Raw genomic sequence first — 20,169 nt, forward strand, 5'->3', positions numbered from 1 at the left:
ATTGGAACTAATTAAATGGATTGTTATCCACACATTTGGCCAAATGAATTGCCGTATATGCTATGAGACAATTAGGTTGTAATATACCTGTAAACTAATTGGAATTTAATTGCTAGTCAATCTAGTAGGTATATACATACAAATTACAAAAGTTTGAACCTCTGCATAGTATGAATCACTCAGCAGATTTCAGTAATTCTCTCTCTCTCTCTCTCTCTCTCTCTACGGTGGATTGTGAAGGAAAGAATAGTTTTAGAACAGCATAAAAAGCTGAAGCAAAGAAGGATCCAGTTCTGTTTTTCATTGAGAATGGGGTATAAGAAGCATTGTGTGAACAAGAAAGTGTTTGCTCTTGTTAATTTTATTTACTCTGCCCATTCTCATTTTTCATTTCTCTAGATTTGTAGTACAGAGGAGGGTGGGAAAAGGTAGAGAAAGTGAGCACCGTGTGCTTGCAAGAACAGTTATAAAACAGAGATACACTAAACTTTACGCTATTAATATAATATATGACCTGGTGACAAGGCTAATTAAAGACACAGTACAAACAGAAGTACTATAATGAAGTAAACTAGGGCGGCCAGCAAAGAGAGGCTTTATAGAAGCATCAGACCCATAGACACAGAGAAAGAAATTACAGCAAAACCAACTCCTGCTTGAATCATCACCTTAGCAATGGATGGAACCTTGTGATGCGTAAGCACTCCAATGAAGTAAACCAGGGCTGCCAGCATTAAGGCGAAGAGACTGAAGCAGAGTATGGAAGGAACATGTGGGCGTGCTTGATAGTAAAAGACTGAAAGAGGTGTTGCGGCTGCTAACCAGACACGAATATCCATCCTTGCACTCTCAATATCGTTGGTGTAAGAAGAGATAGCAGGATCAACATTGTTGGGATTCATGAGATTGGTGGTTGGGTTGTGGGCTATTGCTGCTGGTTGTGCTTGCATTTCTATAGCATCAGGAGGAGGAGGAGGAGGCGTAGGGCTTAGAGATGATGGAGTAGTTGAGAAGATAGAGAGGAGTTTAGTGGCACAGAGAGAAGGGAGATTCCTGAGGGATCTTGTAGAGCCTTCCATCTTTTTGCAACTTATTAGCTCAAGAGCTATTCTATGCCTTAATTTATAGTGAGAGTATAGACTTTTTAAATCATCACATAATTAAAATCAATGTTTTCAAAAGTAGTGGCAAAGAGGAGAGGGAGAAGACAAGAAACGTGTGCTTAGTTTTGAACTGCTATCATCTAGTGTCTTGTGTTTATTCCACTTGATGCTACTAAAATCCTAGAGGCCTTACGCTTCAAATAAATCAAGTGCTTCATCTTGCTTTTCTGCTTGACTGAAACATGTTGTCCCATCTTTTTCTTGAGCTTAATTGTGTCCATCATGTCTTCTTGTTGTACTTTGGCAATCATTTTCTGTGTGACCTTGGAGTATGGAATGTGCAAATATATTAGGGTGTATGGTTGAGGAATGGCCTCTTATATAATTGATTATTCTCTTTATTCTCTTTGAGGATGAGCCAAGGTCCATGAATACTGGTGCCAAACACTTTCTTTTTTCTGATTTCATTCATAGTGCCTTGATTCTTGTTGATGGGGAATGCCCTGAACAGAGAACGAACTTGCTTGTAAAGTTTCCCTGGTTTGGATGGTTTGCTCTTCTTTGAAGGCTGTTGAAGAGAGATTTGAGGACGGGAAGGTGATGGTGTCACAAGTGGGCTTACTGGCTGGGACTGCAGCTACGGTTGCTGCTGCTGTTGCAGATCCTGAGCTATTGATGCTGGCATTCTGTCTGTGCTGGTTAAAGCTGAGATCGTTGGTGTTGAAACTTGTGATGGGGGGAGTGATTGGAGAAGGGGTGATGGTGTTTTTGAAGAGGGGGTGTTATGCGCTGCACGTTTGGCTGTTGCTTGCTGGTTTTAATTACTTATCTCTTTTAATTATTTTAAGATGGGAAAGTAAGAGGGTTTTAATAAGAAAACAATCTTTTTGGCTTGGTTTTAGTTCTGCTTTTATTGGAGGGGTATTTCATATTTGGCCTCCATTAGGTCTAATTTCCAGCCAAAAGTGCTTGGCTTTTTTAGCCAAATGGGCTGGAGAGTTCGAGAACTTTGAGTGGGTCTGTCGACAGCTTATCTGTTTAGTTCTGCTTTTATTGGAGGGGTATTTCATATTTGGCCTCCATTAGGTCTAATTTCCAGCCAAAAGTGCTTGGCTTTTTTAGCCAAATGGGCTGGAGAGTTCGAGAACTTTGAGTGGGTCTGTCGACAGCTTATCTGTTATAATCTTATTCTATTCCAAGCATGTCTCCTTGAAGTTTCAGGTCCAGGATCAATGTGAAATTGAATGTAATGGGTATGAGGAGGAGCTGTTCCCATGATTCTTGAAGTTTAAGAGACACAGTTGTTATATAAATGGTTTCTTAAATCAACTTGTGAAGTCATTACAGCTTTGTTCTTGACTTCTTGTCTGTCCTGATTGGTTATCTTTCGTTAGCGAAGTCTCTTCCCAACTTGCCCAAAGAAACCTTTTTTCCTCTTGTTCTCCTACAATTGTTCCCTTGTGTGAGGACATCTCAACAAATATCTTCTCCCAGGTTATTTACTGTCTTGCGTACTACCAAAACATAAAGAGAGAGGCTGAAGGTCTTCTATCTATGAAGTGGTTTCAAGGAACAGCTGATGCTGTAAGGGAATTTACGTGTGTCTTTGAGGTTGGTACCTGGAATTTTGATAATTAACCATATCTTCTAGAAGAAAACTTTATTTAAAAAAAAAAAAAAAAAAGTCTGTTTCAAGCAAGTAGTCCTGATGCAGTGATTGCCTCCTGTAGGATGCCAAAACCAAGAATGTTGAGAATATTTTGATATTGTCTGGTGACCATCTTTATAGGATGGATTATATGGGTGTTGTGCAGGTGTCCATTTCATTTCATTTCATTGCTTGTTAAACATGTTTGTGAAATTTACTTCTTACATATATTGAATTTGCAAAAGCATATTGACACAAATGCTGATATTACAGTTTCATGTATTCCCATGAATGACAGGTAAAATTCCTGTACTCTTTACCATTCACTATAAAGCTCAAAATATTCTCCTTTTTTTTTTAAATGCTAATGATCAGTCTGGTTATATTCCCTTATCATGTGGGGTCCAAATTGCTTGAAAACCCAAGATATTGAAGGTTCTTTATTTTTGTGTGCGGGTGGAGAGATATTGTGTTGGTTTGGGATTGTTCCTACAAATAAATACTATTCAAGTAGAGAAAGCTTGTGTATAGATAGTTTAAACTTTGAAGGCTTAATCCTACTTTATATTAAAAGATGCAAAAGGGTTCACCAATTTTAGTTGTTCAGCTTAGGTTGGACCCTCCATTTATGTATAGAATGTCAATTGTGTAAATGCTTGCATTCTTTTTGTTTCCGGGAGTTCATCTAATGTTGTTCTATCATGTTGCAGCCGTGCATCAGATTATGGGTTGATGAAGATCGACAAGTCTGGACGGATTATCCAATTTGCCGAGAAACCTAAGGGTTTTGACCTAAAAGCAATGGTAGATTTCTGTACCTCCTCTTTTCCTTTTGTGAAAATCAGTTAGTTTATTAATGTAATGAGAGAATTGAGAAGCCTCTGAGAAGCCCAGCTAGACTTTAAACCACTTTTTCCTAAATATAAATAGCTAAAATATTTATCTTTATCTATAATCAAGGCACAAATTATATCAAGTATTAGAAAATAATTGTAGGAAATCTCTGCACAATTTTTCTTTGAACATTTCGTAGGAAGCACCAATTTAACCAAGAAATGCATTTCTCTGCAACTATGCTGCTATTAGATCTTAGAAGTTAAACTTATGAAATTAAACACCAGCTCAACCACCATTATTTGAACCATGCTTATCATTATCCAGTTGACATTAAATGGTCTTTTTTGGTGCACTGCAGCAAGTTGACACCACTATCCTTGGGTTGACTCAACAAGAAGCCATGGAATCTCCTTACATTGCATCAATGGGCGTCTATGTATTCAGAACAGAGGTTCTACTTAAGCTTTTGACATGGAAATATCCCATGTGCAATGACTTTGGATCTGAAATCATTCCATCAGCTGTGAAGGAGTGCAATGTCCAAGTGAGTTCTTCTCCCAATGCTATTAGGTGGGCAAGCTTAAGTAAGCAAAGCTTGAGCCCTCTTTTATTTCTCTATATTTTTCTCCCACCAATACTACTAGATAGGGAAGTATACATTAGTAATGCCTGAGCGATTTCAGTTTCAGGTACCGTTTGGTTGATCAATGGGCTTAATTATGTTTGGGTCTTTTCATGCTCCTTAAAAATCCCCCCCCTCCTAACTCCTCGTGTATACATATCTACCAGATGTGTGCTGTGTATAGGGAATGAAATTGATGGGTCTTTGAATGCCTTATCTTGACAGGCATATTTATTCAATGACTATTGGGAGGACATTGGAACAATCAAATCGTTCTTTGATGCTAACTTGGCGCTTACAGAACAGGTTGGTCCCACTGTTGAGGAAATAAATCAATTCAAAATTTTCCTGGGAGATAGTTAAGCTACCAAAAAAAGGGCATTGTATTATATTGGAAGTATGACATTTATAAACTTGCACTTTATAGATGTTCACTATTTTTGTTCTTTTCTATAAGCTCAAAATATTCTCCTGTAACCTAACTACCATTGTAGGGGGACACAGGAGATTGAGAGGAGAAATCCAACTCATCAGCCACACAATAATGGAGGCAATGTTTTTCCGTAATTTCAGTAAAATAGGAAAACATTCTTTAAAGTTCAAAACTTGAAAAGATTCAGTAATTTCAGTACTACAGAATAGCCAAAATATCAGGTACAAACAACACTTATTACTTCTCATTCTCTTGTGCTAAAACAACTCATCTACCCTCCGCAACTTTTCCATGTTAGGACTGAAACCTTTGGCATGGATGGAGAGCATAGAATTACCTCAACCATGGAGAGATGGAGGTCTCACTCCTATATATTACTTTGCTTTGTTCTGTTCTGTTCTGTTCTGAATTGAATTCTGATCATCACTCTTTCCTTTACTCTTATCCATAGTTAGAAGAAAAGGTTGAAACCTCTTTTGAGTCATAGTCAGCCTTATTTGGTTTATTCCAGTGAAATGTGGACAGTGGTGACCATGTGCTTTAAGCCTCAATTAAATGCATTCTGCCTATAATAACCTTATCTTCTTATTGGGCCAATCAAACCAGTGGTTTTGGGAAACTATATAATTGGGTTTCCTTAACCAGTTTGGTCAAGAAGATAAAGTTTCAACAAAATAGTCCAAGACAAAAAAGCTATAAGGCCTGTGTAAAGTGTTGCTTTTAGACCAGCAAAAGCTGAAAATTTCATCCTCCGTTGTGAATCATTTGAAGGACTTGAAGCATGTGATGGTGCTTCTGAAGTGTCTTGCCTCAAGCATGAACATTCTGGGACTTAATCAGCTACCTTCCTTCGGTTTAATCTGGTTTTGGATCCCACATTCTTGTCCGTGGTTTCTGCTACTAATCAACAGTTTCTGTACTGTTTTCATTCCTAGATAGCCCTGTTTCAAGGCCGTTTCAGATCAGAATTCTATCATTGATTTCTGAAATTCATATGATGTTTTGGATCTGAAACTCCTATTTCTTGAACTGTTTGCTACATGTTTTTAATTCTGATTTCAGGTTGCTGCTATTACTGTCCAATTTAGTTTCTAAATCTGATCCTTGTTTCTAATTTTTGTTTGACTTGCTATTCATTGGATTCTAGTTGCAATTTTCTGTTAGTCACTAAGTTTGGATTTTCTATTTTGTTACTTGCTATATTTGTGTTCATGATATCTCAAATCTGACCACCAGATTTGAATCAAAGTTTGCTGAATTGTTCCTCATCCCCACTACCACATGATTGGATATCCATTAAAACTACTATATAAGAAATGTATGTGAGAAAAAAGAAAGGTTCAAAGGCAGAGAAGCGAACAAAATAGATACACCTCCCCATACGTATACCCACCCCCACCCTCACTTTCCTCTATTAGAAACTAATCCCATCTCAAACGCATAAATCAGACAGCAATCTTATTTCTTACCAAAAAAGCACATGCCCTCTCTTCATTCATATAGATACACCTCCCCATACCCACATAAATCAGACAAAAATAGATACACCTCCCCATACCCACATGCCCTCTCTTCATTCATTCCTCTTAATTGAAGCAGGGATAGAAAAAGATCCTAAATTATGCCTATGATTTGAGTGACAATTTGAGTGAAGTCTCTGTACTACGGGTAGTCTCTGTCGAGTGAAGTCTGAAGAACGTTCTTTACATCCAAAATTCCTCTGGTTCGTTCTTAAAGAACAAAAAAACGAACCGTCAAGCCAAACACATTTTCACGTTTTTTTGTTCTTAAAGAACGGAAAAACAGTTCTGAACACTGTTCAGACATTTACCAAACGTAGCCTAAGTCTTAAAACAGTGGGTGTTTGGAGTTGGTTAGTCATCCTATCTGGGGTTAGGGATGTTCCATACCTAGCCTTACATTAGTTTAGTTCCAAGTTTACCCCTCCCACTAATGAATTACACAAGTACTGGAGTTCCCTTTTGAAGGCTGCAACCACACCAACAATCAAGGCTGCTGCTGCTACTGTCTTCCTTATTCGAGTGCAGGCTGCTGTTGTTCTTGGACTTGGAATCCTGCTGCAACTCTTGGGTGTAATAACTCCTTATCCCTCCACCAAACCCTGCTGGGTTTTTGAACATCATTCCACCCCACCATGCAGTCCACTCGATTTCACTTTCACTCCATTCCAAGAGAAGATGAATATGTCTTCCATTATTCTTCTATCAACAGATTCTAGAAGCCCAATATCATCTATATATGGACTGATCATAGACATTGTCTTCTCAGCAGAGAGATTCAAATCCAAGGAGACACATGGGCTTATTTCTTTCTCAGATTCTGTGTTCTTCTCATCTTCTGTCTCACCTGACTTTTGTTTCACACTAGGAGAACAAGCTCTTGATCTTGAGCTGAAGCTTCCACAACTTAAAATGACAATCACATCTCTAAGTAGAACTTCTTCACCATCTGAATTGGTTACTCTCCCTCTTTCAATTGCTCTTTTAATACCCAATTGAGATCGATAATCAAATTGCTTCAGTAAATCTCCCAAGATAACTACAACTTGAATCATCATCCCTTGATCTTTTGTTTCAGAAATCATCGATAGAATCGGCATTAGTCAATGAGAAACTGGTAAGGCTGAGTGAGATGAAGTGAGCTTGTGATCCAAATACAAGGGCAGCAAGCTCTCTTGCAATCTTTTCTTTTCCTTCCACATCCACACCATGGAAGAACAACCAAGTACACATGGGTCCTGCGTCTGAGTGTGGAATTAGATTGAGAGTAGAGCCAGTTCATGAAAAAAAATAAAACCAGTAAAGGAACACAACAGAGAAGGATTGAACTAAGTGGGTCCTGCGTCTAAGTGTGGAATTTATCATAAACCCTGAGAAAAGGATTTCACTGAGAATTGGAGACATGAATCTGAAACATCAAGAACAATATGTTAAGCATTAAGATAAAAGAGAGAAAGAGAATTTGTTCTTGAGGGGAAGAAGTTAAACTAAGAATCAAAATCCCAACTATAGCAGCATAAATTCAAACACCAAGAAGACGGTAAAGCTTTCAGGAGAACAGAGCCAGGAAAGAAAGATCCTGCTATCCAAAAAAAAAAAACTGGGCAAAACAAACCCTGAGATCCAGAATTGGGTTTTCAGTCTTGGATCTGAAAAATCAAATCCAACAACCAAAACAATCCCTCCCTCCCTCCCACAGAAAGCAACAAAAACAAGAGACTAGCAGAGCTTCAGAACCTCAGATCTATAGAACAGAAAGAAAAGAAGAGAAAGAAACACAGAAATCACTCTAAAAATTCACAAATGGAAGAGAAAGAGAAGTGAAAGAGGTTTGTAATGGTGGGAAGCATGGGATTTATAGAACAATAAAGCACGACATGGGAATTAAAATATTGAAGGGGAAAAAAAGGAATCAAAATTAGAATCAATTAAAAAAAAAGAAAAGAAAGAAAGTACCTCCATTTTAAGATCAGCACCTTTAATATTCAAAGTGATAAGAGTTCCAAAATGGGTAAACAAGGAAAATAGGGGAAACAGATATTTTTATGACTACCACTGACCACAAAGTCTTCAGGAGAGATCTAACTATCTCCCAAAGCAACACCTATGACCACAGTAGAACAAAAAAAAATCTGCAACTTAGAGAAGAATCCACACAATATCTAAAAACACACAAAATTAGATCAAAACAGTCCTAGTTGAATTACAAAGTTTGGTAATGGTGAGACCTAAAGGGTTTAAAATTTTCTGATATTAAGAAAAGATTCAGTTTGAATTACCTCCAAGTTTATACTTCAATTCTCCAGCTTCAATGGCTTTTACAATTGACAGTCCAAGAGTAACAACAAATTTCCCTTCATAAGATTCAGCTACAATGAATAGAGGACTCGGTTGGAGGCTCTCATTCTTATTGAAAAGCTCCTTCAATGGTTGTGTTGAGACTTGAGAGAGAGAGAGATGCATTGAAAGGCTAGATAGATAGAGAATTTATAGTGACAAGACTCGTCACTTCTAAGAACACCATTAATTAGTATGGGTACCAAAGGCTACTTTATAATCTTTAGAAGTGCTCTCTATTGAAGGTTCTTTTTATATATATTTTCCCACTCTTCAAGTTTCAAGAATTTGAATCATAATTCATAACTCTATATATTTCTCCATTCTTCATAAGATACGCATTGATGTCTATACATGTAGAAGTACTTCAATTGGTGTGCTACTATTATTTTCATTGAAACAAGCAATTAATCTTTGATGGTGTCAGAGTTATTGTTCCGCCTTATTAACTTTTGATTCATGCACATAATTAAGTTAGCTTTCTGCCTCCCAGAGGTTTAGTTTCTTGTTCAAACTCCTTTTAGTTTTGAGATCAATCTTGAGACATGAAAGTAATCACAACCAAACATTCCATATTTTGCATATAAATTTAGATGTTCTATCACTACTATATAAATTTTTAGAAATTAAAGAAGGCCAAGAAGGTCCCCCACCCCATCATTTCTAACTGGTTTCCCTGTACTTGGATTGGATGGTATGAAAGCAGACACCTTGCCTATTTCCTCAATGTTGAGAGGTAATTGCCAAAGGATTGCAAGCTGGGATGAATGGACAAGTCCAATCAGTCTCAATAGAGGACTCTGTATAGAAATGTATGGACAGATCCAAATCTATTGGGATTTCAGCACTGTGACAAAAGTGAAAAAATATCAGTCATGTGGTGGATTTTGATTTGGTTGAAAATATTCTGCAATTGACTTTGGCATTTGATAAATTACCATAAAAAAAGATTGTTTTCCTAATTCTATTCTTATGATTTATATTGGTAGGTACCAGTCCACGCAGCTGTTTTTTTTTGGCTTGGCACTAGCAAGTTGCAAGCATTTGGGATGAAGTTTATTTTTTTTTGTGGGTAGAAGGATGAAGTTTAATTACGATCTATGGTTTCTGTCTCATGGTTGTAATATTTGAAGTTTTAATGGACACAATGGATTTTATGATTGTATGTATCACTTTTTAAAGTTGAATGAAATCAATGGATCTTATGTCTCATGGATGTTTATTTGATATTTTTTAGATATAATGATGAAATTATAGGTGAAAGTAAAATTGCATTTTTTAAATAATTTTTTTCTTCAAAAAATAACCTTTGGTGACGGTAATTTAATTATCGTCAATATAAATCCATTTATAACGACAGTTATTCTGTCGTCACAAAAAATAAAAGGGCGATGGTAATATATTATTTGTCACCAAAATTGATATATTATGACGGTAATATAATCGTCGCCATAAATAATAGGATGACGACAAAATAGTAACCGTCGTAGAATTTTAAATATAACGACGGTAATACTTACCGTGACAAAAATATATAAAGTGACGGTAATATAATAACTGTCACGAAAAATGCCTTCATCGTCAGTTGTCATTTTGCCGTCGCTAAGTTTCGGCTATGGGATTAATGCCCATAGAAACGCAATGGATTTATTTACTGTCATCTATTTTTTTGGTGACAGTAATTGAATTTTTGGCGATAGTTTTCTACCGTCGCTGAAAATCACTTTTCTTGTAGTGTTATGATGTTCACCGAAATAGGGTTCAGGACAGGTTTTGCTTAATATGATTTTGGTTGCACTTTATCTTTGCATATTCTTGGCCTCAAAGAATTTGGCTCGTTTTTATAGCATTAGATATATATGGTAGGAAAGATTTCGTTCTTCATCAATCCCAGATTTTGATTTGTAATATGATTGCATATAGAGCAGTCTGGGCTTGGCATTATATATATATATATATATGGTAGGTAAGATTTTGTTCTGTCTTGTTCATTATTCTTGATTTTGATTTGTAGTACGATGGCTGGCTTTTGCAATACTTTTTGGAAGAGTTAAACATTGTATTTTGTCTCTTCGAAGGTTTCTTTCTTTGTCTTATCGATCACCTTCATTTTATGCACGATACTTTCATTTTTGGATTCGGTTTTCCTTCACAGACGAATCTAAGGTTATCATTATTCCCCCCCACCCGCTCCTTATATATTGGAAGTCCAAAATGCCTTCTATTACTAGACACCCATCCAAGTGCAATGATGTTTTTCGGTGAAAGAATTCTTTAGGTTTCGTTTGTTTCGGCGTGTAAAATGGTAAATTTTACTTCATAAATGTAAAATTTTATATGTTGAAATTTTTTCAATGCTTTTTTACATAAAAAAACAAACATTGGCTTTCAACATGTGAAATTTTACACGTCAAATTTTTTGAAGTGAAAATTTTCAATTAAAATCTTTTTGGCTGAGAGTTCACACACAGCCATGCTGAAGCATATAAGCAGACAATGGATATGCTTCAAAGCATTATAATTTATCACTTCACTAGATTTCAGATACGAGTTATTAATGATGTCCCCATGTGTATATAAGCCATTTTTTACATTTATAGGAAACAAACCATGGCTGCCGGTTTTTAGTGAACTCTCATATAAGCCATTTTTTCCATACATCAATGCAATCACCCATGAAAATGCAAGGTCTGCAAAAGGGTTTTGGATCAAGAAAGGCAATCACTCATGAAAATGCTAAGTCTGCAAAAAGGGTTTCGGATCAGGAAAGGCTTTGGGAGGTCACATGAAAATTCACACACAGCCATGGTTGCCCCATTTTTTTTTTTATTGGTTGCAGGAAGAATCAGAAATCAGTACCCTTTTAAGTTAGTTTAGGCATTACAAAAAATCTAACTGATGACAGCATCACTAAACTAGCAGACTTGACCTACTTGAAAGAAATGGAAAACTGCAGGAGGTGTTCAAGTAATTGTTTCAAAAATTGGGGAGACTAAGTAATTAGGCCATAGTACAGGGGGTGTCCAAATAAATTTTTTTTTTTAAAATTATGTTTTCTTCTTGAATAAATGAATAAAAAATGGGTATAGATGTAGGAAACGCTTTAGATTCAGAGAACCCTTTTCGTATAATATTAAATGGGAAAAAGAACATTGCATGGTTGCGTGTCCTCTATGCTAGTCATTGGAGCATGCAAATTACCACCCTGCCCAGTGAAATAAAAAAAGCACATTTGGATTAATTATCTATCTTTTACTTTCAATCGTTCTAATAACTCTCCAGAAATCATTTTGCAAAAGACTATGAGATTTGCAGAAGATTTTAGTTTAAAGAGAAGGAATTTGGCCGTCTCTTCTATGCGTTCTACTATGTGGATTCCTCCTGTTCTGGATGTTGTAAAGATCAATGTAGATGGTTCTTGTCGGGCCAATCCGAGGAAATCAGGAATTGGTGGAATTGGCAGAAATAGTTTTGGAAGATTTCTTTTCTACTTTGCTAAAGGAACGGGTGATAATTTGGCTACGGTAGCGGAGGCTTTGGCAGTAAGACAGGCGTTGATTTAAGCAAGGTTTCGCAAAATTTGCATTGAGAGTGATAACCTTCTCATTATCTCAATCTTAAAGGGCTCTACGGCAAGTATTCCTTGGCGTCTCAAGTTTGGTTGTCATTGAAGACTGTATTAACTTATGGAGTTGTTTTGACTTTGTTGAATTCTCTCATACACTTTGAGAGGGGAATTTCTGTGCGGACTGCCTGGCTTCAGTTGGAGCTAATGTCCAATGTGATGTTTTTTGGGATAGTGTCCCACCTTTGTTTCTTTGTTCCTTTCCGTTGTCTGACTCTTGCGAGATCGTTTTTTCCCATGGTTTTAGATAATAAATGTTGTTACCAAAAAAAAAAATAAAAAACCCAACAACTCACCAATAACTGCCTTGATGAAAAAGGAAGTCTTGGAACAGAAGGCTTTTGACATTAGTTTTGATGTGAAATAAACAATCTTCTCAATTCAAATGCTGAAAAATCAGAGGTTCAACAATACATCATTAATGATCTCATTTTGTAACCCGATAGCCTCCTGTACAATTCGATATACCATTTACAATAAATAAAAAAAAAAAAGGGGAAAATGTTTCTTGCGTGGGATGTAGGGGCCACGCCACGTACAACGGGAGGTGGAATGACCACCATGGCAGAAATTCCACCGCTCAATTTGTCACAGTGCATCCTCATTGGCTGGCACATGCGGCGTGGCCCCTACGTCCCACACAAAGAATGGTGCCTCCAAAAAAATCTACTATAATTAGTGGTAGGAGGATATTTTCATCTTCTCATACAATTTTTTTATAAAATAAAAATATGGGAAACAACTGGGTATGCTAGTGGTATACCATATACTCGTGTGTCTATCTCTCTCTCTCCCTCCCTTTAAGGGGTTAGAGAATCATTTCAAAAGGTAAGGTGGAGGGAGGGGGGGGGGGGGAGAGAGATAGACTCATAGGGTGCTAGCATACAGTATATTGCTAGCATACCCATCCCTCTCCCTAAAAATATATTTAAAACAAGGAGTCGAAAGATCAGATGTTCCAAAATATACAAAATTAAGTTTTCTCAATATTGCATGAGAAGCGAGTTTCTTGTTTGTTTCTTTTTAGACTCCAGAAGAACATAATTTTCATCTTCCATTGGTATGCTATTGCAATTCTTAGCAACTTGACCAAGGATGTAGTTCATGGTATTGGCACGTGCATTGATACAGCAATATTGATACTGATATGTATCCCATATCGAGCTGATCCCCGATCATAAAAAGCCATTTTTTTTCCACCTAAAATCTTAGATTCAAGTAGATTTATCGATATGGTATTGGTTAGGTATCAATATTGGAGATACACTATTCAAATACAAATCGTTCGATTCAATACCAATTCCTAATTCGTGAACTTGGCCCAAGCTTTGGCACCAGAAAAGAAAGAAAAAAATTGGTATAAAAAAAAAAAAGAAAGAAAAAAATTGGTAAAAGATATGGTTTATGGAGGTTGATTCACCATCTCCTATACGGTGCAAATGGTTTTGTTAGTACAAACAATGAATCAAACAGTGGTGTAGCACCAACCAGACAATTGAGGTCTTAATAACTTCTTTGAGTAGACCAGATCGATTTCATTATCTCATATGATTTGATGGCAGAACGGTTTAAGTAAAATACGGATTGATCAAAGTAGAGGGACAACCCCAAACTCAAGTGAGGAGATCTACAAATGTGATAGCTGAGTAAAATTCTCTTCAAGTGTCAATTGATGGTCATAGTATATAACATGTGAAAGACTGTTCATTAAAGTGGCTTTAGTTTTGGCCATGGATATGCGTTGGTCTATTATACAAATATTATCTTTGATTTGGGTGAGAGAATGCTAAACGGTCACGTGCCTAGTGTGGCTCCCACGCTGAGACACAGAAACTACCCTATCGCTTGGAAATGACCACCTTGCCCTTATGAAAAGGTGAAAATCCCATGAAGGCAAGGCGGTCATTTCAAGGTGACAAGGCGGTTTCTTTGTCTAGGTGTAGGAGCTACGCTAGGAGCACGATCGATTAGCCTTTTTTTTTCTCTCTTTTGGTTTATTTTTCATCTTTAATGGATGCAAACAGGTTGCATAAATTATTATTCTCATTGAGTTATAGAATTCATTTCCCGACCATCAATGTGATGGGTGTCAAGGAATAATATTTCGGATCTTCAATAAATAAGGGGGAGGAGGGGGGGGGGGTGGGGGAAGGAGTAATAGTATCCTAGATTCGTGGGTATTATATTGTTTGTATCTCTTAGTTTCTTTTTGAATTATTTGCAAAAAAAAAGGTTTTTTAATTCAATTTCCTTTTCACCAAAAAAATAATACCCTAGATTCATGTCAATTTCCTTGACTTTCTCCATCTTATTTTATGGGTCTTTTTACACTTCTATTAAGAAAAATTTAATTTTTATTTGAGTATTAAGGTCAGAGGGAAAGTGTATAATCAGGTCTAATTGTGAGTATATTAGGGTGCACCTTGTTGTCTCTAAGGTGGTGAAATGATCAGAAGTAACATTCTTTTGATTGCCCTTCATCTTGTTCCAAAAATTATAAAATCGAGGGTAAAAAGAAATAACAAGATAATTTGAGAGTGATTTATCATGTTGTCATTTCTAAAAGAAATAATAACATTTACTCTCATTGAAAAAAGAAGTGGGGTATACTATACGGGTAAAGTTGTTTGTAACCAAGAAGGTTACAAATAGACTTTGTAACCGTACTTTATCTGCCTTCAATCCAAGTGGTTTTCAATTTTAACACAAGGACAAATGATGTAATTTCACACGAAACTCATTTTAATATCTAACACTATTAAAATTTGTTGGGTTAAAAGGGTAGAAAGGGAAGTATACTTCACATCCAACCCTAACTGGCCCTTAGATCAATCATGTTATCTCCTTATTGCCGTGAATGAGCACCGACGTTAAACGTGCCATAAGTTGGAAAGTTGCAGCAGTTCAAGATGGATATCAGGAACAACAGATTATCCGGTCCAACAACACCAAAGGTCGGCCAATGCAAGTTGCTAAGTAAGATTCATCGATCTCAGCCACAATGAGTTATTTGGCGAGATCCCCTTTGAGATCACCGGTATTCGAATCTTCAACTAGTTGAATCTCTCGACGAATCATCTCGTTGGGACCATTCTGTCCTCAATCTCAACTTTGCAAAGTTTAACTCCAGAGGATTTCTCCTACAAACAAGATCAAAACGATGAAATCGTAACCCCAATCCCTAATTTCTCATATTCCCGAGAAAAGAGATCGGCGGCTGCCCTCCAATAGTCCACCACTACAAAAATGGGGGAAGCCACAGGCCCGCGAATACAACTTACATTGTAACCTTTCCCTTCAGTATTATTAGTTAATAATGTCATTGGCACCTTAAACAAGAGCGATATGAGTACAGAGGCTCAGGACATGTAAAACAAAAACCAGAATGCGCGAAGCAAAATTCAACGATGATATTGTTCAGAGCACTTAACCATCCAATGCTTATCTAAGGAATTAGAGCAACGAAAAAAAAATCGATTTTGGCATCAAACGAACTGTGAATAATGACTCATCGTTCCTGCATTTAAGGTTGAAGTTTGCACATAGAGATACTTGGAGTTCAATTCTTTGTTCAATCCTTTATTAATTCTGGATGCTTTTATATGGAAAGTTGTGTGATTGAAAATCTCTTGAGTAATGTTGTTAAATATTTTTTGGGAAAAAGATCTCTGTCCGGGAGTGTGGCCTACACCAGCACTCCCATTAGTCTATCTCTTTCCTCCCCATGTGAAAAGACATCTCTGTCACCTTATTTTAAAGAGGAGAGATAGACTCATGGGAGTGCTGGCATCCCGTACAGAAAACTACTTCCCATAATTTTTATAGTGGATCCATAATCATCGGTAGCTCCTGGTTTGGATCGAACAAACACATTTTTTACTTATTTTATATATATATGGGCATCGTCAAATAGAGGAGAATGCTCTGTTTCTATGTAAAGATTGAATTTTGCTTTTTTGCCCTGTAGCTGGTTGAGCTTTTTCTCAAAGCTTTTTGTTTGTTTCCTCTTGGAAAGATGAACTGTCCAAATTTTGGCGCATTTACAAATGAGAGTTCTAAACCTCTGAATCTTGTGTTTCTTCAGCTCTTTAAGAAGGAATCTTCCACAAGTTTTTTGTAATCGCCGATGTCACTTCCAACTACTTCCGGCCAATCACAAAAATTTTTTGCAAACTTTTGACCCTAGGCTCACTTCTGAGAACGTTTCACTTGTTCCGTCGAATTCTGGTAGGTTCCTCCCAATTATGGCCACATCCTGATTCTGTTATCAATTAATATATAATTACGTTAATGCCCCTGTGTCATGACTAAGGTTGTCATTTCTCACTTTTTCTTCTCCCATACACTGCACGTGAAATGGCGTTTTAATCCTAATAATGGTAAAAACAATAGGTGTCTGGGATTGGACATAAAAGAGAGGTTACAAATTATGTTGTAACCACCTCGGTTACAAACAACTTTTCCCTATACTAAAAGGCAAAAAAACGTAAGGTTTCATATCTCTCAGGATCGATTTGGATTTGACATGTTTGATCACTGTGGCATAAATTTTTTTAGGAAAAATTATGTGTACACCCCCAATACTAATCAATTCAAAGTTTTAAAAACCACACTTGTACACCCCCTATATTTTTCAAAAATACAAAATTAACAGTCTTTTTAGCCTGAGTACATTAAGGGATGACGTTGGCTTTAAAGTGGACATAAAATGACTGTTTTACCCACTAACCTAAGCAGTAGGTGAAAAAATTCCTCCTTCTTCCATCTCCCTTCCAGTTGGGGAAAACAACAGTAGAGTGGAATGGGATTGCATCGGCTTCCAGTTGGAGAAAATCCTTTCTGTGAAGAAGATCGGCGAGAACATACACACACACACACACACACACACACTCTCTCTCTCTCATGTCCGGAGGTGAAGACGACGAAGAAATCGGGCCTATAATTTAGGGTTTCCTTGTGAGTTGTGAGGACTCACAAATCACTTTGTCTTTCTCTATGCATCCGCGGAACCATTGAGTGACAAGACAAAAGTAACAGGGAGAGAGAACAAGGAATGGCGTGGAGCGCCGCAGGATCTATGTCAGTGCCAGTGGGCCAGTGGAGACGGTAGAGCTACGGGCAATGCGAACTCAACCTCCGTTCACCATAGGCATAGGCCGGCTGTGGTTCTCTTGCGGGTTCCAACTTGTGGCGCTCTTCATCTTCCACATGATCACAGAGGCCATTTGCTTGCTTGAGCATTTCTATTAATGCCAATGAATTTTTTTTTATATAAATATTCCTGCGTTCAATCCTGTATATCCATTGCTCATCTCTTCACCAATTGCGTATTAGTTTTTTTTTTTTTATTAATTTGAAATCAAAGGTGTCGTTCCATTCATTATTCATTAATTCATATTTCGGAAATGTGGGGTGGTATTTGTTAATGTAGTACTCTATCGTTTACCGAAATTTAGAAACATTGAGTGATTGAATCGCTATTATCCGAGACTTTGGGCGTGAGGCGACCTGTGACTTGATCTCTTAATGTTTTTAAAACTGAAGTTCTCTACTCTTGCTCGGAACTCGGAAGACAAGTATAGTGTAGGATGATTTAATATTAATGGCATTAGATACATTTTTTACCTCAAAATCTTGATTGTCTCATTCCACTCCGCTACGGTTTTGAGTTTTAGGTTTGAGAAGGAAGATAGAATAAGGGGGGAATCTCTTCACCACTGCTTAGGTTAAATTATATTACTATAGAAGATAAGGGTAAAATAGCCATTTTAGATCCATTTTAAAGTCTACATCATCACTTTAACATGCTCTGGCTAACGGACTGTTAATTTGTATTTTTTGAAAAATACAGGGGGTGTACAAGTGCGATTTTTGAAACTTCATGTTGATTAGTTCTTTAGGCAAAGTACAGGGGGTGTACTCATAATTTTCCCACTTTTATATCACACCTTTACACCAGTGTAGCCTATGACGTGCTAGGATTCAATCACTTTGACGTGTAGGGTCACATGTTGACTTAAGATGTGACAACGCTTTACGATTGTGTGTTTGTATTATTGCTTGGACTCGGGTGTATTGTTTAGGACATGCCACTTTGAACACTTCCTATATGAGACCAATCTTCTAATCCAAGGTTAGAGCAATGACTTCATGCTACCCAATAACCCCAGTGAGAGAATGTAATGTTTTCATCATAGATGGGTTTAGCATCTAGTCATTGTATGAGTATGGATTAGTGGAAAAGTATTATTCATGGGTCTGGTTGGATGGAGTCCAATACAAAAGGTGGTCTCCTTAATGGGTAATGAGTTTTTCTAGTTAATCGTCTTAAATTGTGGAGTGTTATATGAGTCTATTAATAGTTGAACCTATTATGGGAGAGACATCAGTTGTTCTATCTGACAATGTTGGTCTTTCTCAATTTATAAATTGGTGATAATGTCCATTAGTTGCTGACCTTTATTATTTTATATAGAAGAGAGCAGACAAGACTGAAGGAGAGGAGACCAGAGGTTTTCATTGAGGTTTCGATCACAATGTGTTTCTTCTCAAACAATATGGATCTAAGTATGTTTCTCACTTTCATTCATGATTTGTAATTTTCTAACATGATATACCCAAAACCTATTTGCACTATGATCCACCATATCAACAAGTTTATACACCAAACAGGAATAAATTATAAGGAGCGATGCCTGGTCACATGGCTCCTGCTCTCAAACACAGGAGCGAACGAAATTATCACCCCTCGTGAAATAAAAAATCTAATCCATATTGATGTCTCTGAGCGCTCTCATTGGCCCCTGTGCTGGTGCAAGAGCCACACGATCAGACATTGATCTCTTGCCCAAATTACAAGAGATGATTCTCAGAAAAGAAGTTTACAAGCAGGAGTTCCAATCCCCCCATAGGGACATTAGCCAACCTTGTGTCTTTAGTAGGCAAGGGATAAAAAAATCCCATCCATGCAAGCGTAACCCATATCCCAATTTCCATAATATCTAAGGTTATTGATCCAAGCTGCAAACTCACAAGTCTAGCCTTGGTTTATTATCAATGTCCGAACTTTATGAGACAAATGATGAGCAACAACAATATTTGTCTAAAGAGGTAAACCCATGAAGAAACTTGAGAAATAAAAAATAAAAAAATCCATCCACATTGTGAGGGTTTGATCCTACTGTTTATTGAAAAAAAAAAAAAAATATATATATATATATATATATTTACTTGCCTACTGAGGACCGGGGATGCACATGCAGACCACCTACTTAAAGGGGCCAAAGGCGCTTTTGCCAAGGCATTCTAAGGAGGTTCTAGCAAAGGGAAGGGAGTACTGAGTGGACACGGTTAGTGCTCAAGTAGAGGAGAGTATCATGGAGAGGTTTGAGTGGAGGTTTCAGTAATCAGTATTGGTCTTGGTTGATACCGATTCGATTTCGATCCGGACCAGCCCGTATCGGTCTAGATCAGATAGATTTACCCTTATTTTCTTTAAAAAAATTATTATTTTTAACATTTTCACCCTTGGTCTGTACCGGTCCATTGATACGGGATTGGCCAAAAATCGAAATCAGTCTATACTCTATGTTGATACCGATGCGAATTAGCTGATCCAGACAATCCGATACCGATTCCTCAAACGATGGTTATAGATCGTTAATAAAAAAATGTGGTAGTTGAGGATGAGAATATGGTTTTAATAATTGATCTAGAATCGACTAAGGCCAATTTCGATTGATTAATCCCAATTCCACATGAATTAAGGTTGAAGGAGTCTAACTGAGCTTTAGCCTTAGTGCAGTGGTAATGTTGCTCTATTGTGACCACTGGTTTGAGTCTGAAAACAACCTCTTTGCAAAAAGCAGGGATAAGACTGCATACATTATGACTCTCGTCATTTCACGTGTGGCTGTGCCTAAACCGGCCCATTCAAACCTAGACCTGGAAATGCCAACCTTGGCCAGCCCACGGGTTGGAAACCCCAACCCAGGTTCAAATTTTAGAGTGGGTCGTGGATCGGGCATCGGGCTCACCCGCTGCA

At 37.3% G+C, this 20,169-nt stretch overlaps 1 protein-coding gene across 1 annotated transcript; it reads left to right on the forward strand.

Annotated features, from left to right (window-relative positions):
* The first annotated feature begins 1,649 nt into the window (after window positions 1-1,649).
* On the forward strand, window positions 1,650-19,531 carry LOC122663154 (glucose-1-phosphate adenylyltransferase large subunit, chloroplastic/amyloplastic-like). Its single transcript, XM_043858855.1, has 9 exons — window positions 1,650-1,865; window positions 2,598-2,714; window positions 2,834-2,917; window positions 2,994-3,049; window positions 3,462-3,555; window positions 3,947-4,132; window positions 4,436-4,516; window positions 12,572-12,577; window positions 19,508-19,531. The coding sequence occupies exons 1-9, from the start codon at window positions 1,650-1,652 to the stop codon at window positions 19,529-19,531; spliced, it is 864 nt and encodes a 287-aa protein (XP_043714790.1).
* The last annotated feature ends 638 nt before the right edge of the window (window positions 19,532-20,169 follow it).

The sequence above is a fragment of the Telopea speciosissima genome, chromosome 5, assembly GCF_018873765.1.
Source record: "Telopea speciosissima isolate NSW1024214 ecotype Mountain lineage chromosome 5, Tspe_v1, whole genome shotgun sequence".
Lineage (NCBI taxonomy): Eukaryota > Viridiplantae > Streptophyta > Magnoliopsida > Proteales > Proteaceae > Telopea > Telopea speciosissima.